General features: G+C 36.9%; 1 protein-coding gene across 2 annotated transcripts; it reads left to right on the top strand.

Moving 5' to 3' along the window:
- The first annotated feature begins 385 nt into the window (after positions 1 to 385).
- Positions 386 to 24,614, top strand: Vsig4 (V-set and immunoglobulin domain containing 4). Of its 2 annotated transcripts, none has more exons than XM_010632194.3 (8): positions 386 to 576; positions 8,049 to 8,405; positions 9,270 to 9,551; positions 18,670 to 18,732; positions 19,234 to 19,317; positions 21,309 to 21,413; positions 23,418 to 23,439; positions 23,877 to 24,614. In XM_010632194.3, exons 1-8 carry the CDS (start codon positions 522 to 524, stop codon positions 24,013 to 24,015), a joined length of 1,107 nt encoding a protein of 368 aa, XP_010630496.1. In that variant the 5' UTR covers positions 386 to 521; the 3' UTR covers positions 24,016 to 24,614. The 2 variants fall into 2 exon arrangements, with proteins under 2 accessions (XP_010630496.1, XP_010630495.1); XM_010632193.3 differs by having other exon boundaries at positions 23,874 to 24,614.
- The last annotated feature ends 485 nt before the right edge of the window (positions 24,615 to 25,099 follow it).

Raw genomic sequence — 25,099 nt, 5'->3', positions numbered from 1 at the left:
CTCTTGTACTCAGAAGCCCACTTGTACCCCACCTCCAAGACTGTCAAGAGGCTCAGTAGTAAAGTACAACTGATGAAAATCTCATAGGCCAGCAAAACTGATTTCTTCTTCCTGCACCCAACAGAAAGGAAAACACGCACTTATGGGAGTGACCAGACTCACTCCAAAGTTTACCCCCTAACATCTGAATATTGTGGAGGAAATCTAAACTAAGCAGAGTGGGTGACCAAAGACCAGAGTACCCTTGGTTCTAGGGAAAGTCAAGTCAATATCCTAGCAGGAGGAGGAATTTCTTCACTCACCCTAGAATCTCCAACCGTAGGCAGGGGGGAAGAGGAGACCCCACGTGACTTGTGTTAAAATAAGGAAGGAAGGAGAACGTGAAATGGAACTAGTAGTTCTAGTGAGAGACATAGGGAAGGAAGAGAAATAAGCAGACACGAACATTGGCAGCCACTAGGAATTTAAATCGCCTTGGTAGCAGGAGGCTGGAAGAAAGGACAGAAGTAGCTCTGGCCATAATGGAGGTTTTACTGGACCTGATGCTCTTGAGCCACCTGACGGTGATCGCCTGTGGTAAGACAGCAAATGGGAACATAGATACCTCTGCTGGCATAGGAAAAAGACTTTATGGGTGATGTTGATTTCTTACTGAGAAAAGATGTTTCAGTTGGGTAGATGCCTGTTCTCAGCTAATGCTGCAAGCTTTCTCAGCTTTAGACAGAAAAGAGAGTGGTAGTTAAAGGTTGCTGGGAAAGCCAAGATGTAAATTTAGGTAGAAATTGAAAAGTGTACAATCTTTGAAAACATCTGCATGATTTTTCTAGTGCTTGTATCTTAGAGACATCAAAAAGACTCCTAATGTTACCCAAATCCTTCTGCCATATCTACTGTTTTGCATTTGAAATTATACCACTAGGCCTAATATATCTGCTTAAAAGAGGATACAGTACCGAAACATGGAATATTGCCTAAGAGGGAGATGAGACCTTAGTAGTAACCTGTACCATCATCCATTGTTATGAACAAGTGTTCAGTATTGTCTTTTCACACACTTCTGGTTACTTGGTATTTACTACTTCCCCAGACCATCTAGTCTATCTAGGAGTAGTTCCAAGTGTTACTTGTGTTAAACTAAATCTACCTCTCTGCGGCTTCTATTCAAAGGCCCCAGATATGCTTCTTGGAGTCCCACAGAATATATTTGATTCTTTTTCTCTGTGACAGGCCTTCAAAGGTCTGAAAAAACACAATATGTTCCTTTAATGCTCCTCTTCTTCAAGCTAAATAGACCAGTTCCTTCAACTGGTTTTTATAGGACTTGCTTTTTTTCCCTGTTCTTGGGCTAACACATGGTAACCATAGCCCAGTTTAGGCTATTTTTGGGATCTTAATGCTAACACATATTCCAACTATCTCATTGTGGCATCATTTCTGTGGGTCTGCTTTTATACTTATTTACATTCCTAGGAAGTTAGATGACTTTTTAGGAAGCTAAGCTTGGGTAACAGCTAAGTGAGACTTAAGATAGGGTAAAGGGTTATTGCTGAACCCCTCTGCTTGTTTCATTTCCCAAGAGGGAGAGGCTAAGTAGGTGTTACTTTGATGTTATTTGTGGGATCAGCAACTCAGCTTTTGGTAGCTGACTCAGCTTAGGTTACCTATATCCTTGGGTTCTGTCAACATTTAGAACTTCAGATTTAGAAAATAACCTAAATTACATCAACCAAGAGGGAAAAGAGTTTGCCCTAGGCAACAGAGCATTAATGTCAAATTTAATGCTTATAAAAAGGAATATTCATTCTACAACTAAAATATTTTTTATTCTCCAGCACAATTTAGAATATAATTATTTATCTCCTTCAAATATGTCTGCTTGAGCTGGAATTTATTAAGTTAGAGACTTGGGGATACATTTTATAAATGCTAAACTTAAATTCTGCGTGTGTTTATTCATGCAAGAGAGGAAAGATAAATCACATGACAATTCCACTATGTCTTGTTTCATATCCAGCCTGTGAGTTCTTCCAGCCCTTGAAGCAGGCTTATCATTTGTGTGTGAAGTCTTACACTGTGGAACTTAGGCTCAGGATATACTGAACGGCTTACAATGTCTTCCCCCTCCCTGGACCTCAGTGGCTCCACGACATCTGTGCAATAAGAAGATTGGATTGGCTTGCATCCAAGGGGACTGCCAGCATAGCTTCACAGCTAAAAAAAACTCCTATGGGCCAGAATCAGATGTCAGTTTCTTCCTGTGGGTTAAAAAGAATGTTGAAATAATTATAATAAAACAAGAAATCCTAGCATTAACATTTTATAAACTTTTGGAACATTTTGTAAACATTTTATATGCATCTGTTATTGAATTTAATCATTTGTCCATGAGGTAACTAGGAGAGGAAGAGAAGCCAGGGACTGGGGACAAAGAGGTACAGGCACAGAGAAATCTCAGTCACTCTGATGATGGAAGAAGATTCAGAAAGGGACTCAGCAGGGACTCACACTCAACAAATCAAACCTTTCTTTTTCTTCAGAACTAGTACAGAGGCCCCAGACCTTTGCTTATCTAAGTTTAGGTCCTAGGACCAGAGTACTGTCCACTCTTTCTTAAGCCAAGCCTTCCTTCGACAAACCTTCCTAGTCAATGTTTAGCCCTGGTCTTTCTCCTCAGGGAGAACAATGTTCAAAGGCCTAGGGGCTCTAGATTCTAGGAAAGCCTTTTCAGGAAGCAGCTGGAAGATGAGAGCAGTTTTTTTTTCCAGGAAGTCTAAAATATATGTACTACTAAGATGACATCCTTGAAACCATGTCACATAGGTGCGGGTAAGAGGCTTCTGGTTTCAATTGTGGCTAATGGTTTAATAGGTTAAGAAGAAAAGAAAGCAATGTATCATTTGAAAACCTGTATTCTGGGCCTCCAGAACCAACTCTGCCTTGCTATTTGTATGACTTTGGATAAGAATATCTCACTACGAACCTAAGTTTGTCCATATACAGTGGTACCTAAATTCACAAGCTTAATTTGTTCTACAATTTTGGAAAAGATGACCACGTTTGTGTTTGTGTGTGAAAGATGGCTGTGATCACGTTTGTCACCTGATGCAGAATTTGCATACAAGAACAAAAGTCTGCCAAATGCTTTTGTTTGTGAACCAAATTGTTTTCAAACAAAAGCATTTGTGAACTGAGGTATCACTATATCCAGAAGGGACATAATGTGACTGTTTCTAAAAGGTCTCCTAGCTACACAATTCCACACATCTCCAAATTTCATCGTACTACCTCAGTCACTGTTTTACAAGTAGCTCAAAATTTGGTGCTTTTGATATATCCCTCATGGATAAAGCACTTCTGTAGGAGGTGGAACTTTTCTGAAATGGATTGTTCCTACCCAGTCTTCCAGGAAAATCGGGAGTATTGCTTAATTTAGCTAACATTTTACATTGACTTCCAAGCCACTCTTGTCACGGGGACACATTCTGTTGTCTTCTCTGGCTGCCATACAACCCACAGATGGACTAGTACCTGCCCAAAACTCAGTAGAATCTATCAGACTGGGGAGGATGCCTCCTTACTTGTCATGTGATAACTTCTCCTTCAAGTGCCTATGAAAGTTGATGATGATCTAGAATATATAAAGAACTCAAAAAAATCAGCCCCCCAAATATAAAGACCTGATTCAAAAACGGGCATCTGAAATGAACAGACATTTCTCAGACAAAGAAGTAAAAACAGCAAGTAAATATATGAAAAAATGTTCCACATCACTGGTAAATTGAGAGATGCACATAAAAACAACCCTGAGATTCCACCTCATCCCACAAAGCATGGCTGCAATCAAGAAATCAAACAATAACAAGTGGTGGGGTTGTGGGGAGAAAGGAACCCTTCTCCATTGTTGGTGGGAGTTCAGACTGGTGCAACCACTATGGAAATCAATATGGAAATACCTCAAAGAGCTGGGACTAGAGTTTCCATTTGACCCAGCCATCCTCTTCTGGGTATCCTTCCAAAAGAATTGAAAGAATCATATCACAGAGATATATGTTTATATATATATCACCTAAGTTTTTTATATATATCACCTATGTTTATAGCAGCAGAGTTTGTAATAGCCAAAACTTGGAAACAGCCCATTTGCCCATCAGTTGGAAAGTGGATAAAGAAGATGTGGTTTTTCTTTTTTTTTTTAAGATGTGGTTTTTCTATAAAATGAAATATTACTCAGCCATAAAGAATGAGAAATTAGATTCATGTATAGGAAAATGAATACATATTGAGTATATACTCCTAAGTGAAATAAATAAGTCACACATGTGTAAATACCAAATTGTTTCTCTCGTGTGAATAAACTATAATAGTACATAATATCCTAATGATATAATGGGCAAAGTGAAATAGGAAGAAAGAGACTAAATGTGTAGGGAAAGTGGGAAGGGTAGGGGAAAGCTAATAAGGGAAAAGAAAAAAATATGAGAAAATGAAAAAATAGAAATGAAGTGTTTGTAAAGGGGGAGGGGAGGAGGGGTGAAGGGAGGGCAGAGACAAAGGGAAAAAATGAGAACCAAGACCTGTCATGTAAAGGTACAAGATCCCAATGATGAATGTAACTGTACTATATACCTAAAATGAACCAATAAACTCAATGAGGAAAAAAAAAAGAAAGTTGATGATGATCTAATCAAATGAATATTTAGCCAGGGCAAGACATAATGAAGACTTCTATAGGAGAAGCAGAATCAAGGCAGATATAAGAAGTTTTACTTGAAGCATAAGAGAAGACTGACATTTATCCAACATCTACTGAATGTCAGATATATAATAGGTGCTTTCACATTTATTAGTTCACTTTTATTTATAACAATAATCCTCCATGGAATATTTTTGTTATTTTTACTTTATCAATAATGACATGAATTTCAGACAGGCTTAGTAATTTACAAAAATGGCACAGAGAGATAGGCAGTAAGGCAGACAGACCACCCACCTAGATGGTGTTATTCTTATACATGATACAGTGTTTGATTACTTCTTGATCTTACTAAATTCTCCTGCTATATATTTTTCCTAGGCTTTCTTGACACTGAAGGGATAATTGAAAGGTACAAGTCAAATGCTATTGTGGTTACCCTCATTTTGGAGATCAGGAAACACGAAGAATTGTACAATATCCTCTTATGGAGCTCTATGTCTACTGTCCACTCTCTTTTTATGCTACTAATAAAGCAGGTTTAGAAGAGGAGGAAAGACTGAAAAGAATGAGAGGAATGGGCAAAGGAAAAACAAAATCAAAATGGAACCATGGTGGAAAGAGGAACAACTGAAGGAAGGAAGGGGAAGAAAAAAGTAAATACAGGAAAATACACACCATTATGGAAAGTCTAGCCAGCAAATCTGTCCCATACTCCCATTCTGGGATAGAGGAGTCAACCCTGACTTACTTCCAGAAATCAATTTCCCAATTGTGAATTTGATGCTAGATTGCCATGACCGCAGTGAGCTATGTGAAAATCTCCAGCTAGTTCCTACATATGGAAACATAGCCAGGATGTACGGCTCCCCAAAGGTCAGAAAGGAAATATGCATATGTATGGACAAAGACATTTTCAGTAGCTCCAGTTATGCTCAGAGCAGAATATTGCTCTGTTTCCCAGAAAGGACGTGAGAGAGTTCTTTGCAGTGGAGTGAAGGGAGATTGGGGAGGTTCAGAGCTCAGGGTTAATTAGAAAGAGTCCATTAAACAAAGAGGATAGGATGGTATTCAGGAGTCCTAAGGATGATTAGTTTTTGCTTTTGTGGTGCTAAAAACATATATGGCATGTATGCATGTGATGATGTTAAGCTGTAACTGCATGCACATGAAAACAGGAACTATCATTCTCACAGTGAAACCCACTACCTGGTGAAAGTTAACTAGTGGCTAGAGTATGTTATATTTAATTTTTATTTCCATTACAGTGCATTAGCAATGGACACGTAGGGTTGGAAAGACCCTTAAAGAATAATGCTGTCCAAGACCTAAACAGAGCTTAGAACTTCCCTGAATAGCATGATCCACCCATAGAAAATTCTGACTATAAAGTTTTTAGGGAACACTAAAATTACTCCATTCGGGTTTTGCTTTGTAGGTTTATGTATCTCTATGCCATATCTGAAACTCTCCAGAGAATGTGTGATGTAGGTAGCAATGACAGTTATGTTTACTCATTTTTTTCTATTCAAGGCCTTTATCTTGGGTGAAATATATCATTGATGTTCTAAGAGTACCTGGTGAGGGCACAGGCCAAAGTTTCAAATTTAGTATCTCCACTGATAGAAGTCCTGGTACTTGATACATTCTGGGAGCTAGAAATCATAGGCCCAGCCCATTCAGGAAGTGTCATCTTTTATCTGCTTGACTGAAACATGAGAACGCTGGGCTAAATGAAAGGATTTTATTCAGTAGTAGCTCATACCCTGAAACCACTTGTCCTAGAAGGGACCTAAGGACATTGACTAAATACAGGGCCCTCCTCCTAGCCCCAGTTGAACAGGATACACAATCCTCAAAATACGACATTTGTGGATCAAAAATTCTGCTGGGGAGCAATGGCTGTTTCAATATTTCCATCCTTTTTCCTCCATGTTTCTGTTTGAAAAATCATCAAGGCGCAATCTCTCTTTCCTCCTACCACCATCCCTCATACAGCCAGCTCCAAGATTATACTCATACCTTTCTCTTGTTGATACCAAACATGGATGTATTTTTTTCCTTGTTGAGTTTATTGGTACATTTTAGGTATACAGTACAGTTACATTCATTATTGGGATCTTGTACCTTTACAGGGCAGGTCTTGGTTCTCATTTTTCCCCTTGTCCTGGCCTTCCCTTCACCCCCTCCCCCCCTCCCCATTTACAAACATTTTATGTCAAACATGGATGTATTATTAAGCTTTCCTCTCACAGAGAACTCACACCTTATAAGAGGAGAGGTTTCATTTGGCTCATGGTTTGGGGGAAGGAAGTACATAGCAGGCTGGCTTTAACAACATGGTGGAAGGGCACAGCAGAGTAAAGACTCATGGAAGCAGAGCAGGGTCAGAAGAACAGTGTCAGAATACAAGGAGTGAGGAACCAGACATAGACCCTACATTCATGCCTCCATGACCGACCCAGATATTCCTAGAAGTGTGCTCCCCAGGGTGTATCACAAAGCCAATCAAGTTTTTTAACTTTTGTCCGCACTAACTACAATGGAAAAAAAAACAACAACTTCTCTCTCAGGATGAAATTTTCCAATGTATCTTTGATAAGAACTAAAAGAATCTAAAAAAGACATAGAGACAAAAGAAATTTAAAATCCAGCTTGCAAAATACAGGCCTCAAATTTTAAAATAACTAATGGTTTTGTTAAATAAGAATGCATACCCAGGCCTCTGTTGCATTAAATTTTGCCATCCTCCTTTTTTTTCTTTTTTTTTTTTTTTTTTTGGCCTACCTCCTTCCTCTCTTCCAGAGAAGAGTTTAGTATTGAAATTTTAATGATGAACCTTCTCCTGAGGGAACAGGAAGGGATTATAAAACAGAAGATTCATTCTTGCTAAGCCCCAAATTTCCCATATTTTTCTAGCCACATATTTACACATGAAACTAAGACAGTCCAGGCATAACTCCTCATAATTTTTGTTCTCACCTCTTTAGAAAAGAAATTTTTTTCATGAACATACAGAATGCCAGAATTGGTAAAATCCTTAGAGGTCATTCCATTGAAACTTTTTACATTATAGATGAATAAAATTATTCTAAATGGTGGGGGTTACTTAGCTAAGATTAATTTATAGCAAGAGAGTGATACGAAAGGGACTTGAAACTCCCAAGACCTAAAACACTGTGAAAGCTAGTTCTGTTTGATACAAATGTTGGCAGAGAACAAAAGGGTACAGGGAAAATGGAAGCAAAGTTGAGGAGTGTTTCGCAGAAACTTCTTGGGGCCTGCCACTGCCAGTGTAGCTCTCCGGTGTATATGCCTTCTATGTTTGCTTCTTTCATCTGTTCCCTCACTTCAGGCCATCCCATCTTGGAAGCACCAGAGAATATGACAGGACCTTGGAAAGGAGATGTGAATATTCCTTGTACCTATCATCCCCAGAAGGGCTATACCCAAGTCATGGTGAGATGGGTGGTACGACGTGACTCGGACCCAGTCACCATCTTCCAACGTGACTCCTCAGGAGACCATATCCAGCAAGCAAAATACCGAGGCCGCCTGCATGTGAGCCAGGAGGTTCCAGGGGTTGTATCTCTCCAACTGAATAGTTTGGCGATGGATGACAGGAGCCACTATACCTGTGAAGTTACCTGGCAGGCCCCTGATGGCAACCAAGTGATAAGAGATAAGATCATTGATCTCCGCATCCAGAAACGTGAGTCACTGTGGGAATAGGAAAGCATTAACAGGCAAAGATTCAGTGGAGCACTGTAATCCTAGTAAACCTCTGAGAAATCAAGACACCTTGGTTTATCTGTACATAGGCTTTCTTCAGTTACATGTGTTGATCAGAGGAAGTGTACAGACAGAGGGTCCTCAGGGTTATCACTCCCTTGGTAGAAGTTAATCAGTGTTGGGAAGGGTTTCTGGCTTTCAAATCTACCTCTTCATATATTCCAGAATTTCTGGCATTTATATCCTGTTGCTCTCCTTAGGTTTGGGGCTTTAAAACTTATAAAAATGAATATTTTCAATCAAAATATTGGAGAGTAGACAAATCCTGGCAGAAAAGTTCTGGAAAGGGGGAGGCAAGGAGTTACCCCAAGATAGGTTTTGCTGGGTTAACAATTTATAAAGTTCTGGTCTTGGTAATCTAAAACTGCAAATAACAGAAAATTTGAGCCTAAAATATAACATTTTCTTCAGTCACTTGTTTAACTCCAGGTAATCCCAAACACAAGATAATACAAAATAGTACCTAATCCTCCAAAAGTACCTAATTCTTTGTATCAAAGGAAGCTGTCGCTACACTGAAAAGGTATAGCTCACTTCCAGAGCACTTGTGTAGCATGTATGAGGCCCTGGGTTCTATCCCCAGCTTTGCAAAAAAAAAAAAAAATGTGATCCAAAGGGAGGTTTTTTTTTTTTTTTTTTTTTCCCTTCTTTCCTCCCAATTCAGGAGCTATCTTTATTTCCATTTGCAGATACATTTATGCCCTTATGCCCAACAAGGATGAATGGTCTTGTGTCCCACAGCCTTATGATTCCCAGAGCCTGCTCTTTTCTCTTCCCTTTGCAGTCCCTGTCTCCAAACCTACAGTGACAACAGGCAGCGGTTATGGCTTCACTGTGCCCCAAGGAATGAGGATTAGCCTTCAATGCCAGGCTTGGGGTTCTCCCCCCATCATCTATGTCTGGTACAAGGAACAAGATAATAACCAGGAACCCATCAAAGTGGCAGATTTGAGTACTTTACTCTTCCAGTCTGCAGTGGTGGCTGACTCAGGCTCCTATTTTTGTACTGCCAAGGGCCGTGTTGGCTCTGAGCAACGCAGCAACATTGTGAAGTTTGTGGTCAAAGGTGAGCACTCTTCCCTCCAGGTGAGAATCTTAACAGAACAAAGACACATCACTACTGCCCTTATGCCAGAGAATGGTTGGAGGAGTGAAGTCCTGGGTAAGCAATGATCACACACACACACACACACACACACACACACACACACACACACACACACTATACAAATATTCAGAACCAGGGATCATAGGGTTAGAGATAATATCTGTCATATAAGGATGGTTAAAGGTAATGTGACATTTAGAGTTACCTCATGTTTGCCAGATACAAAGTTTAGGAATTCAACGCATATTTCCTCACCAAATCCTCAAAAATATGCCATAAGGTGGCTAACATGACTTTCATTTTAAAGAAAGGAAACTTAAAGAACAATCTACTTGCTTGTTGACTCACAATAAGGAAGTACAAATCCAGATTTGTACTCTAATTTTAGTACTTACACTGTGTCTGATTGTTCCACATGGTTGACTCTTCCTGGACACCCTCTGAAAGATGTTATTTTTTTTCTTCTCTTTTGGTTGTTTTGTTACTTTAATTAGGTTTCTGTTTTATGAGGTAAAGCCTAGATCTCTACATATTTTCTTTTATTCCCCCTTCTCTCTACAAATTCTCATACTGGGAAGGTTATATGGAAAGTGGTTCATCTCTCTGAGGGTCAATATTCTGGTCAAGCAGCAAGGACGATGTTTCAACACATGCATACAGCATGCAATGATCAAATGCAATCTCCCTTTACCCACCTTCACCCCCATTCACCATTTTCAACCTCTATTAATCACTATTCTCCTTTCAGACTGATCATAAATTTCAAGGATGTAAACTTCATAGAGACAAATTGAACATTCTTGCCTCTATTTTATGAGTTTTTAGCATTTACTGAATATCTATTTCATGTCACTAGATTATGCAGTCTAAGAGTGCAAAATTCTGCCTCTTCATGAATAATCCCCACAGTTCATAAAAGCACTTGTACATAAAAGAACATTAAATGAATATTTGTCAGTGCATGGACAAAATACATTACTATCTCATCTTCAAAAATCTTCCATACTGTTGTCAAAATCATTTTCCTAAAACTTCAACTGAAAAAATGCTCACTCCCTTCTTTAAAAATCTCCTGTTATTCCCTGTGGATCCTTCCATCCAAAGAAGAAAGCCTGAAGGCTTTTAGCTAATCCCCAGCCTTCCCATCCAGCCTTGTTTTCTAATATATCTCTCCACATCTCAAACAGCATATTGTTTTGCTACCCACAATATTTTTCCACCTTCTCGGTCTAAAGAAGTTCTGTTGACCTTTCACTGATACCTTCTTTTTGTGTTAAAATATACTTCACATAGAACACATGAAACATTCAAGGCAATTGTATCCTATTAGTCTGGTTTTCAATCTGTATGTATGATAATTAACTCTATAAAATCTTATATGATAAAGAAATGAATCTGATGTTGGAAAAGTAAAAAGGGCATAGAGGGAGGTGAGAAAAAGAAGGTAATTGAAAGGTATTATGTACATACATTAATCCCTTATAGTGAATGTCATCATTATGTACTGCAAGCATGCACTAAAAATAAAATAAAAATTAAAAAATATACATACTTCACATAGAAAAAGATTTAACATTTTTAAGTAAATTCTTCATTGGTGAATATGGTTGTGAAACCATCACGATTATCTAATTCCGGAACATTTCAATTTCCCTAAAATACCCATTAAGCAGTCATTTCCATTCCCCTATTCTCTTAAACCCTATAAAGCACTTATCAACTTTCTGTTTCTACAGATTTCCTATTCTGTACAGCTCATACAAATTGAATCATAGGATGTAACCCTCTTCTCATTTTTGGCACTTAGTATGAGAGTTTCAAAGTTCATTTATGCTGCAACATGTATCAATACTTCATTGTCTTTATTACTGAAAAACAGAGCATTACATAGATGTACCACATGTAATTACCCATTTTTCAGTCCATGGACACTAGAGTTGTAGTTTCATTTCAATCTTATGCATGGACAAACACTATCAATAATCATGTAAATTTTTGGGGACATATATTTTTAATATCCACAGATATACGACTAGAGTGGAATGGCTAAGACCCTACAAGTTCTAAACTCTTTCCCAAAGTGGCTTTATTATTTTATACTTCCAGTAGCAGTATATAAGGGTGGCAACTTCTCCACATTCTCTCCAACATTAATTTCCTGTTTTATTGTTTTAAATTATAGACATCGTAGTAGATGTGAAGTGGAATTTCATGACTTACATGCTCTTAATGATGAATACTGTTGAACGTATTTTCATATGTTCAATGATCAATTGTATGCCTTCTTTTTATTTATATGCCCTCTTTTCATGCATATTAATGAGGTTCAGTGTTACCTATTGACACATGCATACAGCATGCACAGATCAAAATGCAACCTCTGTTTACCCACCTTTACCCAGACATATCACATCAACTTCTATTAAATTACTATTCTACATCCAGGTTAATATTTTAGCATATGTGCTGCCGAAGCAAGCACTTAGGTTGATATTTTTTAAATTCCACATAGGATAGAAAATATGCAATACTTTTCTTTCTGTGTCTGGCTTGTTTCACTTAACAGAATGTTCTCCACTTCTATCCATTTGCTGGAAACGATATGATTTCACTCTTCTGCATGGATATGGAATATTTAATTGTCTGTATATACCACATTTTCTGTATTCATTTTTATGTTGAGGGGCACCTAACCTGATGCCAGGTACCTTTCCAGTGCACTGATTTCATTCCTTTGGGAAATGTAGCCAGAATTGTGATAGCTGGATCATATGGAAAATTTAGTTTTAGTTTTATTTTTTGAAGATCCTCCTTACTGCTCTTCATAATGGCTATACAAATTTACTCTTCCACAAATGGTACATAAGAGTTACTTTTACTCCACATTTTTCATCAGCATTTATCATTCTTTGTTTTTCTGGTAATAGCTATTGCAAATGAGTGAGATGGTATCTCATTGTAATTTAGATTTACATTACCCTGATGGTGAAAGATATTGAATATTTCATATATGTATTTATCATTCATATTTTTTCTTTTAAGAACTGTCTTTTCTGACCAGTTACCCATTTTAATTGGATTATCTGGGTTTTCTCTTGCCTTTTTGCAACCTTATGTATTCTGAATATTAATTTTTTGTTCTGTGAATAGCAGGTAAAGGTCATTTTGTGGGTCTTCTCTTTACTCTGTTGATAGTTTTCCATACTGTACAAAAGCTTCTCTGGTGAAACCCATTTGTCAATTTTTGCTTTTGTTTTTTGTGTTTTCTGGATCTTATCCTGAAAATCATTGCCAGTACAATGTCTTAATGTATTTCCCCATGTTTGCATCTAGCAGTTTTAGAGTTTTAGGGTTTAAGTTTTTGATCCATCTTGAGTTGGTTTTTCCACAAGATGAGAGATAAAAGTTAATTTTAATCTTCTGAATGTGGACATCTTGTTTTCCCAGAACCTTTTATTAAAGAGATTGTCCTTTCTCCAATGTATGCTTTTGGCATCTTTGTCTGAATCAGTTAATTGTACATGTGTGAGCTTATTTCTGGGTTGTCTGTTCTGCTCCATCGATCTATGTGTATTGTTATGCCAGTGCCTGCTGTTTTTCTACTATAGTTCTGTAGTATGTCTTTAAATCAGTTATTGTGATACCTCCAGACTTCTTTGAGAACTTCCTATCCAAGTACTTTATTCATTTTATAAAAATTGCTTGGTTTACCTTTTTGTTGTTGAATTGTTCTTTATATATTTAGAATACTAAATCCTTATCAAGTATAGTTTTGCAAATATTTTATATGCTTTCTTTTCACTTTTTGATAGTGTCCCTTAGAACAAAAATATGTTAAATTTTGATGAAGTCCAACCTGTTTCTTATTTTGACATCTGTACTTTTCATGTCATAGCTGAAAAGTTATTGCCCAACCTAAAGTAATGAATATTTGCATCCATGTTTTCTTCGTGATAGTTTGTAATTTTAGCCTTTATATTTAGAACTTAGATACATTTTGAGTTAATTTTGATATTAACTCAACATTGATATTTGCAACAACATGGGTGGACCTGGAGCACTATATTATTTTTATGCTACTGTAATGGAAATGCTTTGCAGCATTATTTTTGGATTGTTCAATACTAATGTACAGAAGTAAAACCAATTTTTATCTTTTAACCTGCTAACTTGATTAACGTATTTATTGTATTTAATCACTGTTTTGTGTACCTTTAAGGATTTTTTCTATATCTGATCATACTATCTGTAAAAAGAGATAGTTGTTTTCTTCTTTCCCTCACTGGAGTACTAGGAATCAATCTCAGGGTATCTATATGATTGGCAATTATTTTTTCTGTAGGTGCCTTTTATCAGATTGAAAATGTTTCCTCCATTCCTAATTTGTTGTTTTATCATGTAAGTGTATTGGGTTGTGTTAAATGCTTTCATTGCATCTATTGTGATTAATGGGTGCTTAGAAATATGGTGTACTTTTACACTTACTTGATTTTGAATGCTAATCTAAAACTTTTAATATACTGTTAAATTTGATATGCTACTATAATTAAGGATTTTTATATAAACATTAATAAGAAATATTGGTTCTTCATTTTTTCTTTTTATATTTTTGTCTGCTTTTGTATCGGGATGACACTGGTCTTACATATTGAGTTGAGAAATATTATTTCACAAATTTAAAAAAATAATTAGTGAAGATTTGGCATTAATTTTTCAATGAAGCCATGTGAGCTTTAATTTTTCTTTGTGAGTAGTTGTTTGATTAGTAATCCAATATTTTTGCTTCTTAAACTTCTGTCATGTCAGATTTTCTATTTCTTATTCAGAAATCATTTTCTGTTATTTACTTCTCATTTCATTTCATTGATGTTGGGGAACATACTTCTTTTCATTTTGATTCTTTCAAATTTACTGAAATTTATTTTAGAAGTAATATGTAGTCTGTATATGTCTGTTAGATCTAAGTAATTAACAGTGTTTTTCAAATCTTTATCTTCCTTTCTCATCTTTTATCTAGTTGTTCTGTCCATTACTGAAAGAGGTATTAAGCTCTCAGACTATTCTTGCTTTCATTTTTGCTTCATGAATTTAGAAATTCTCTTCCTAGGAGTATACATGTATAATTCAATTGTCCTAATGAAGGATTGATTTTTTTTATAATTTCAAATTGTTCTTTGTCTCCCATAACAATATTTGTCTTATAGTGTATTTTGTCAGAATGTTTCTCCATCCTTTTACTATAAAATTGTTTCTCTTTGAAGACTAAACACACACATAACATAATTAGATTTGTGGTTTTTACTTCACTCTGACAATGTCTGCCTTTACATTTTAGAGTCTTTTCCATTCATGTTTAACATAATTACAAACAAGGTAGGATTTATGTCTGCTGGTTTTCTCTTTTTCCTATATATACTATATCTTTCTTATTTCTCTATTTTTTATTACTGTCATCCTGGTTATTCAATAAATAATTTATAATATACTATGTAATTCCTTTACTGTTTCTTTAGCTATTCATTTTTGTTAGTTTATTGGTGGTTTGCATGTGGATTATCATTTATTTTTAATTTACAATAGAGTTTGGACTTATATGAACTTAATTCCAATAGTATACAAAAATTTATTTCTATACATCTCCATTCCCTCCCCTTTAATGTTATCATTATGTCTTTATATATTATAATGAAATCAACAAAATGTGTAATTATTGGTTTATACATCTTTTGGGGGGATAACAATTTGCTGTGTTGTCCAGGTTGGCCTTGAGTTCTTAGGCTCAAGAAATCCTACTGCCTTAGTGTCCTACATAGATTTAAATATAGGCACATGCCACTGATCCCAGCTTTATACAGTTTATGTTAAATCAATTGTGAAAATATATTTACACTCCAAATTTATGAAAGTTACCTTTACTCGTGTTTTTATGTTGCTTTGAGTTACTATATAGTGTCCTTTTATTTAAGCATTAAGAATATCATTTGTTTTGAGACAGGGTCTGACTGTGTAGAGCAGGCTAGTCTTGAACTCACTGTAGCCCATTGTGGCCTCAACCTCACCATCCATGTGCATCAGCCTCTTTGAGTGCTTGAATTACAGGCATACATCACCAGGCCTGGTTGTAGAATACATTTTAATGTACTGGAAATAGACTCTAATATTGTTTACCTTGGAAATATCTTAACTTCTTCATTTCTTGTTTTCTCTTTTTTTTAGATGAAATCTTACTGTGTTGCCCAATCAGACTTTACACTCTTTAAGCTCCAGTGACCCTTCTTCAGCAGCCTTCCTAATAATTGCGACTATAAGTGTATGCTACTGTGCCTAGATCTCTCATTCACTAATAAGTGATAGTTTTATCGAATATATAATTCTTAATTGGTGGGATTATTGTTCCAACAATTTTAATATATCATTCTGCTGCCTTCTGGCTGCCGTGGTTGCTTATGAAAAACTAGCCATTAATCTTATTGAGAATCCCCTGTACATAAGTTGCTTCTATCATGCTACTCTCAGTATTCTTGCTTTTTTTATTATGCTGTCTATCAGTATGGATATTTTTTAGTTTATCCTAATTGAAGTTTACTGAGATTCTTGCATTTGCAGATTACTGATGTTCATCAAATGAGAGAATTTTTCTTTCTATTTCAAATATTCTCTCTCTCTCTCTCTCTCTCTCTCTCTCTCTCTCTCTCTCTTTTCCCCCCTCTCTATTTTTCTTACCCCCTATCCATTTTTCTTCAAGGACTTTAATTATGTATATATTGGTATTCTTTTTGGTATCCCATGTGTCTCAAAGGTTTTATTCATTTTTTCATTCATTTTCCTATTTCACTAACAATAATTTAAACTATATCTTCAAGTTTACTGATGCTTTATTCTGCCTGCTTAAATCTACTAGTGTTTTTTTTTACATCTAATGGTGTTTTCTTTTCTGTTGTTTTGCTTTTCAACTCTAGTATTTCTTTTTTTTCTCGCTAAGTTTACTGGTACATTTCAGGTACACAGTACAGTTACATTCATTATTGGGATCTTGTACCTTTACATGACAGGTCTTGGTTCTCATTTTTTCCCCTTGTCCCTGCCCTCCCTTCTCCCCTCCTCCCCTCCTCCTTTACAAACACTTCATTTCCATTTTTTCATTTTTTCATATTTTTTTCTTTTCCCTTATTACCCTACCTCTACCCTTCCCACTTTCCCTACACCTTTAGCCCCTTTCTTCCCAACTCTAGTATTTCTACTTGGTTCCTTTTTCTTTATTGATATTTTGTTTGAATCATGTTTTTTATTATTTAGATACATTTTCATTCAGTTTTAATACATTTAATGTTTTTAATCTATTAAGTCCAATATCATAGTTTCCTCAAGGACAATTTCTACTTATTAAATTTTTCTTGACCTGTTGTGATATACTCTCTAGTTTTTGGGGGGAGTTGTTGTTGTTGTTTTGTTTTGTTTTTGTACCAGGGATCAAACTCAAGACCTTGCACTTGCGAAGCAGGAGGTGGAACTACTGAGCTAAATCCTTGGCCCTTACTTTCTAGTTATTTTTTGTATGTCTTCTATTTCTTTTTGTTGAAAACTAGACTTTTAGAATAATATAATGTGATAACTCTGGAAATTTTATCCCCCCCCCGGGCTTGTTTTTTACTCAGCTTGCTATAATAGTTGTTTGTTTTACTTTGTTTTGTTTAGTTAATTTCTGAGTTAATTGTGTGTATTCTTTCATATTATTTGCCATGAATAGTCACTTAAATCTTTTCTTGGTTAGTTTAGTGGTCAGCTAATGATTGGATGGATATTATCTTAAATTCCTGTAACTAATAAATCTTCTAGTCTTTACCAAATAACTCTCTTGCCTGTTGTGCCATGTCTTTAATACTCAGCCAAGCAGTTTATAACTGTTTCATTGCTTCCACTTTCTGTTTATGGGACTAGAAAGGGGTAGTAACTTGTGATCTTTTCATGTATTTTCTGAGAAGGTACAGCTCACAGATGTATGTGGCCTTCTAGGTTCCCAGGAATGTGTCACAGTTTTTTAAACTTCCTAGGGGAACCTCATTGTTCAGTTTTTATTTTTAAGATTTTTGGTTACTCTCTTTTTTAAAATTGTTACCCATTGATTCAAGTATCTATGTGACAAATATTCTTCCATCCTTGAAGAGAAGCTTTTAGAATTGAGTGGCCAATAAAACAAAAATTTAAAACAAAAATTTGAGCCGGATCTTCCAAGAAACCACCAAATAGGTCAAATAATGACAATTGTTTGGGGATAAGGTCTACTCTGCTCATTTCATCAGCTGGAATGAGGTTTCATTTTCTGATTTCATCTGAGCTGGAAATAATTGATAAAACTAAAGCTGAATGCTACAAGACTAAGCCAAAATTCCACAAAACTTGCTATTATACACCCCAAAAATGGTGTTTTCTCTTCCATAAATCCTCTCTGTTGTTACAGGCTTTGGGATAATTTCCAAAAAATCTGGAAAAAGTTTAACAATATCAAAATTTTCTGTTATTTTATGGCTTTATGAATGTGTAAATGTTTCAAGATAATCACTCTACCATTTTCTCTGACATCAAGCATTAAGAGACGTCCAAAGTCTCTCTCAATAGATTAATCAGTAAATTTCAGTTAAAAGTTAGTAATAATTAAAACATATTTTCTCATCCAAGTTTTCAGACTCTCTGAACCCTAAGCACATATTCATTGGAGGTCTGTGAACCTTGATTTAAGAGTACTTCCTTAGGGCAGGGAGTGGTGGTGCACACCTATAATCCTAGTACTCGAGAGGCTGAGGCAGGAGGATCGCTGTGAGTTTGAGACCAGCCTGGGCTACATAGTGAGTTCCAGGTCAGTCTCAACTACAAAGTGAGACTCTGTCTCAAAAAAAAAAAGAATACTTCCTTAGATCAGTATTTGAAATGAACAGACAACACAGGACTTACACTATCATGAGGAAAGTTTTGAGAGGTTTAGGTATGAGCCTAACTGACCTTTACCTCCTTCCTAGGGCATTCAACTGTTCACTCAAGGGTACCAAAGCCCTTAATTGGGCTTTTTGTTTTCTTTCAGATTCCTTAGATCCATTTGAAATCACGAATGATACACCTACAACCATAAAATCTCCAATGAAAGGTGAGTTTTACTGGGATTCTTTGGAGGTAAGATAGGTCTGAAAATGTATCATGGAAACCAATATAAAAGCACCAAAACCACTAGACAAGTAATATATGATCACTGGGCTACTCAGAGAAAACAATGAAGTAAATGAATGGAAACAAAAGAAAGGTAGCAAGGGGTAGGTGTAGTGAACAAATAGAATCATGAAAACAAGGACTTTTCTTTGGGGAAATTTCTGAAACAAGATCACAGTATGACTTTTGTTTTTCTCCTCACCTGATTTGCTATGTGACTTGGGGTATATTACCTCCTCTTGATGAACTTTCTTTCCTTTATGAATCCCCAAAGTAAGAAATTACAATGCCTTGACTCATAGTACTGTGGTCAATGACATGCCCAAACACTCGAAGGACAGGCACAGATTCCCACAAAACCTCCCAACCTTTGAAGCCATCCCTTACCTTATAGAACATGTCTCAAAGAAAAATTTCTGACTCTGATGTCCTGTTATTGTAGCAACATCTACATTAAATCCATCCTGGAACCAGACTGCTAAAATAAATGTCTACTTTGGGGAGACCACTGCTGGGCCAAAGAAAGGTAAGTTCATGACTTATATCCTTCCTTCTTTACTCAAGTTTTGCACCCAATACTTCTAACTCTATACATTCTTCTGTGGCATTCAATTCTATGAATCAGAGAGAGAGAGAGACAGACAGACAGACAGACAGACACAGAGACATATTCAGGGATGAACAAAGATAGAGTGAAGTTCAAGAGAATAGTCTTATCCCATTGCTCCTTCTTGCCATAGTATTATATTTCTCAAACACTCTGAACAAGAATGGGGTAGGACTGTGACCAGCTCTCTACATAGCCATTGGGCCAGGAAAAGATAATAGCAGTACCTCAGTACTTGCGCTCTTAGTTGGGACTTTTTCAGTAGTTTAGAGTCAATTTTTGATTCCTCCAAAGTCTCAAGGATTCCCAATTCAGAGTCACAGAGATAAAAATCCCATCTTGAACTGAGTCAGCTGTTTTGTATTGAGATGGCTGAATTGAATTTAAAATAATGAATTATTTTCACATCCATTGATAATTGGAACACCTCCCTTAACTAATGAGATTTGGTTCAGTCAGATGAAGAGATAAGTCTAGAAGTACAAATTCTCAGATATTAGATCTGTGCCCTACCTCCTCTAACAAGTTTTTCATTAGTTAAACTCCAGCACAGAAGAATCTTTCTTTGATTTGCACTAGCCTATGGCTTTCATTATCTCAGTTACAATCAAAACCTCAGAGAACTACATATTCTTAGGACAACATCATAGAATCTAGAAAAACAAAGGCAACTTCACAAGTCTGAAGGACAGTGAAATTCCTTTCTCTATCCTTCTTTATTCCCTCATTAGTCCCCCACATTCAAAATATTATAGCTAAAATTGATTTGACATGTTATAAATGTTTCATTGAACTTAAAGGGAAAATATGACCTAGCAACAGTCAGATATTTAAATAATGTCATTGTATTCATTTTTCTACGACTGCTGTACAAACTAAGCCAAAACCTAGTACCTTAAAACAGCATAAATATGTTATCTTACAATTCTGGATATCAGAAGTCTGACACAGTTATTAATGAGATACAATCAAGATGTCAGTAGGGCTGCATTACTTCTGGAGGCTTTGGGGAAGAATCCATTTCCTTATCTTTTCCATTTTCTAGAAGCTTCCCACATTCCTTGGCTCTTGGCTCCTTTCCTTCATTTTCAAAATTACCAATGTAACATCCTCAAGTTTCTCTCTGACTCTGACCTCTCCTTATGTCTCCTCCTTCTACTTTTAAAATTTCTTTTGAGTAAATTGATTCCAGCTATGTAATTGAGGATAATTTCCTCATCTCAACACCAATTAATTATCAACTTTATTTTATCTATAACCTTAATTCCTCTTTACAATATGAAAGAAAGTACCCACACGTTTCGAGAATTTGGTTGTGAGCATCTTTGGGGGAACATTATTCTGCCTACTACAATCATACAGCAAATAAATAATAGACCCAAGATTGGATGCCCAGTACAAGGGATTCCTTCATCTTCTAGGAATGATGGATATGTACTCCAGGAGACTTAGTAGAAATACACTTTGAGAAAAAAGACAGCTGAGAATTGTCCAAAGGGTAATGTGAGGAAAAGGAGTAACTGACCCAAATCTCAATAATGAAGCATTTTGGTGAAGCTAGGAAGTTAAGGTAATACTTTTTTCTTTCTAAGGGAAGGTGAAAGCCTTCTGTCTTGGCCCCATATAAAACATGGAGCTCTAGCTCAAATGTACAAACTAATTGACTGTCAAATAGCAGGTCCAGAAGAACCTGTTTAAACTTATTTTCTCTGGCTATTCTCAAGACTTTCTCATGGACCTGGAGTTTAGTTTGTCTTGCTGACTAGCTAAGAAGGTTAGGAGAGGCTAGAAAAATGGAAAAGAATAAAACTTTGGCTAGTCTGGGCTGATTCTTACAGTTTCTGTTTCTCACCTTATTTTCAACCACATACCACTTGGTCGGTTTTGTTTTGTTTTGTTTTGCCTCCTAGGAAGGGGCTTGCCTATGTTTGCCATCATCCTCATCACTTCCTTGTGCTGTATGGTTGTCATCACCATGGCTTTTATCATACACTGCCGGAAGACATCTCAACAGAGTGAGTGACAAATATGGTTTATTGGCCTTTGCTTATTCATTATTTCTGGCAGTACATTTGGGCCTATATTCTGTGAACTCCCAAGCTAGTGTTGGAGTGAGGGTAGAGGTGGATAGAGACATATGTCTATGCCAACATGATATCAGACTTACTTAAATAGATACAAAACTCTTTGGTACCTAGCTAAGTACAACCATCCTTATGAGTCACCTAATGATACAACAGAAGTTTTCGTTAGGTTGCCTACAATTTATTTGGGAAATTCAAGATTGAAGCATGTAGCTTATAAACAACAATGCATAAGAATAAAGATCATGGACTCAAAATATGGAGAGGATAATCAATAGTAAAAGTTACTGAGGGCAAGAAAGCCAGTTAGGGCTGAAACAACTAGGAAGGGTTTTCGGGAAGTGAAACGTAGACAAGACCTTGAAAGATGAAAACTATGTAAAAAAGACAATATTCCAAGAATGGATAACTACATGAGTAAAAGTGTAAAGGCCTGAAAAGATAAATGGGTTTGAGATCATGAATGAAGAAGATTCAATTGGGAACTATGGGAGGGGGAGGAAGTTCATCTAATTACATAAGGTTTTGAATACCAGCTAAAGAATTTTGATTTTTTTCACCAAGACTTACAAAGGCACTAAAAGTAACCCAATTTTTTAAGCAGGCTAAGTGACACGATGAAAGCACAGGTGTTAGATCCATTTAGCAACCATGTGCCAACAGAGGAGAAGGAGAATTAGAATGTTTATTTCTAAGAAAACCTCGCTATAATTCAATGCCCACTGCAGTAGTCATTTTACCTACCATTAGCTTGTTTCTTTGTCTATAGCATCTCCTACTCACAAATATTTGTTTTCCACTGAGTCTTTCTAGGCTAAGGGAAGGAAGCTTCAAATACTTCTTTCTGTTGAGTCTTAAGTATAAGCTCTGGCTTTGACCAGTGAACATGGCTATGACCTGTAAGGATAAACAGTAAGTGACCATAAAACTCATGAGTACAAAAGGAAAGTATTTATCATAGTCTAGATATGGGCATAAACAGTAGCCATATTAGTTTGTTTCCTCTCAAAAATGGTCCATGGCTTTTTACGGCCCAGGAGATAAAAGTCAAAATGTAACATTCCACCAAAACACTCTGTAATGGGGCTCTAGCCCTCTTCTCAAACCTCATAACTCTCTTTTTCTTATTCTCATTTCTAATCACTAAAGTCAAAAGAGTAAATAAGCTTTACACATAACACCTTTATGCTTTTTTCCCACCTCATTTTATCTTACTAGAATTCTTATTTTCTATCTCTCTATAAGGAAGATAGTGCCATGGCATCATTTCAATTTATGCTGTAGTTACAGAGCACCTAATATTAGTGTGCCAAACTCTGGGCATATAACAGAAAAAAAGACAGAATTCCTGTAGTACTGGAGCTCTCAGGCCAATTGAAGATGCAACACATGAAAATGCAGAGCTCTTCTATAAGGCAGAACACCTGTGGCTTGTCTTGTTTATATTTTTGTGACTTAATGGATGCATTTCCAGTTGCTTTCCTAAAGATTATAAGTACCTAGAGTACAGTGCCACTGCCAAGCTAAGCCTTTGAGCCTGTGTGGACAATTTTCCTCCAAAGACACTAGAGGGCAATGGTGACCAGGACCTTTTTATTGGGTATGGGGTAGGCATGAGAATGCACTTGGGAATGGCTTGCATGGTGGTCCCTGACATCACACGAATTCGGCCCCTTCCTGGACTCCAGTCTGGTAGTCAAGTTTCTCACAAGGATTCTGAGGATCTTTGCTGAGATTCTTGGGTGGAGAATGGGTCCAGATCCAGTGCTCTCCTCCATTCCACACTAAACAACAACTCCAGCCTAACATCCCAAGACACATTAAAATGCTCCTCTCAGTGCCATTCTTTCATTTTTTGACTGGTATCTAGTGGCCATGTTTGGCCTTTGTTCACTTCTGTGGAAATTTCTGACCTTATTCCTCTTTCTTTTCTAGAACATGACTATGAAGTTAACAGGTAAGACAGCCTCTCCTTTTCTATTTTATGACCTCTTTCTTACTCTCAATTCTTTTGGTCATTGGCAGGAAACATAGAGGAAGGGATGTGGTATAAAGCTAGACTTAAGGCCAGACACCTCCTTCAGTATTAGGACACAGCTTTCTATACTTTCTGAGGCACCTTCTGAACTTCTGTCCTGGTCCACTGAATGCACAAGATAATTTAAGTGTATCACCCACCTGCTCCCCAAATTCGTGGGTGGCAGGAGCCTGAGTGTTAGTTGGCAAGAATTTGGAAGGATGGGGAGTAGGTGTCTAATCCTCTATTCTTTTCTTTTCTTTTTTCCTTTTTGATACCAGGGATCAAACTTGGGACTTTGTGCTTGCAAAGCAGGCTGTAGAACCACTGAGCTAATCCCCAGCCCTAATCCTCTATTCTTTTCTCATGGGTAGTAGGCTCTTGGGCCATTGGGTGCATGCTGGAGAAGGCAGTAACTCCGGAGAAACCATGAGAGTGACCATCTTCACAACTGGCTGCTCCAGCGACAATCAAGTTTCCCTAGCTGTGGGCAATGACTACTCTGATGAATCCTGAATGGACTGGAAATATGAGATCATCACCTAGATCAACATTAACTATTCCTGTTTGTTGCAAACAATACTCTCAAATAATAATCTTCTGGCCACTGAGAGCAAGAGTATCTGTTAAAATGTTTCACTAGGTCAAGTTGTGCTGACATAATTACCTAGTCAGTTCCTGCCTTTGGTATGGCCTCTTTTCTTGCTAATTCTCTTCCTGAATAGCCCAAAGTGTCTCTTCTGCCAATATTGGAGTCCCTGGAAGTGGCTGCCTTTGCCTAAGAATTTTCCATATTCACCTCAAGCAAGCCAGCTGTGGGATTTTGTCCTAAACCCTTCTAGTATCTCCACCTGGGATTTTTACTGTTCTTTTTCAAACACCAGAGAAATGTCCACAGAAGTAGGGCTTGGTCATCATACTTCTATACACCACCAGAAGAGTAGAGGAAGCTAAACTCTGCCACTTCAAGAGACCAACTATGCGCAGGATCATCTCTTTCTCCAGGGGCAACCACTTTTGAGATGTCATATCTCAAGCCATAATTTTGTTCTGCTCTGTATTGTGAATCAATTGCTCTAGTACTCTTTCAGTGCTCAATAAACTTCTCATCATGATAGCAATGTCAGTTGTCTTGGTCTTATCTCAAGGTATAGTAAAACATACTAAGTGTAATTAAAGTGAGACTAGTTAATATGGAAATATGGATCATACCTTTGCTTTTTCGGTCTTTCTCCTTCCCACCAATGCCATCCCTGTCTCACTCCACAGGTAGCTCCAGCTGGAGCACAATGAATTACTGATTAAACAGTATGCAACTGGTTTCCATTCCACTCTCCATCATTCTGTCAGATGATGCTCCCCAGGTCAACTGGAAGCCTGACAAGGACGAATCCCTGCTTATCTCAGGAGACTTTGGATACAAAGATGAAAGGATTCCTTCCTCTCCAAAATATGTATATACCAACACTAAGGGTTTCCAATTCTTTAAATCACCAGCGTCATTTCATTATTCACAGTTCATCTTCTCTAGCTTCTGACCCCTTCTTACAATGTGAAGTCTTTCTACTAATCAGGGTTAAGAGTCTGTGCTTGATGGTGT

This window comes from Fukomys damarensis, unplaced genomic scaffold (genome assembly GCF_012274545.1).
Source record: "Fukomys damarensis isolate Sample0158 unplaced genomic scaffold, DMR_v1.0_HiC HiC_scaffold_39, whole genome shotgun sequence".
In the NCBI taxonomy this organism is placed as follows: domain Eukaryota; kingdom Metazoa; phylum Chordata; class Mammalia; order Rodentia; family Bathyergidae; genus Fukomys; species Fukomys damarensis.
The sequence above is the reverse complement of the archived record's forward strand: the minus strand, read 5'-3'. Positions and strand labels throughout refer to the sequence as shown.

Coding starts and splice junctions, on each gene's coding strand:
- Vsig4 (XM_010632193.3), top strand. CDS start 522: ATGGAGGTTTTACTGGACCTGATGCTCTTGAGCCACCTGACGGTGATC. Junction 577..8,048: donor CCTGACGGTGATCGCCTGTG/GTAAGACAGCAA, acceptor CCCTCACTTCAG/GCCATCCCATCTTGGAAGCA. Junction 18,733..19,233: donor CATAAAATCTCCAATGAAAG/GTGAGTTTTACT, acceptor CTGTTATTGTAG/CAACATCTACATTAAATCCA.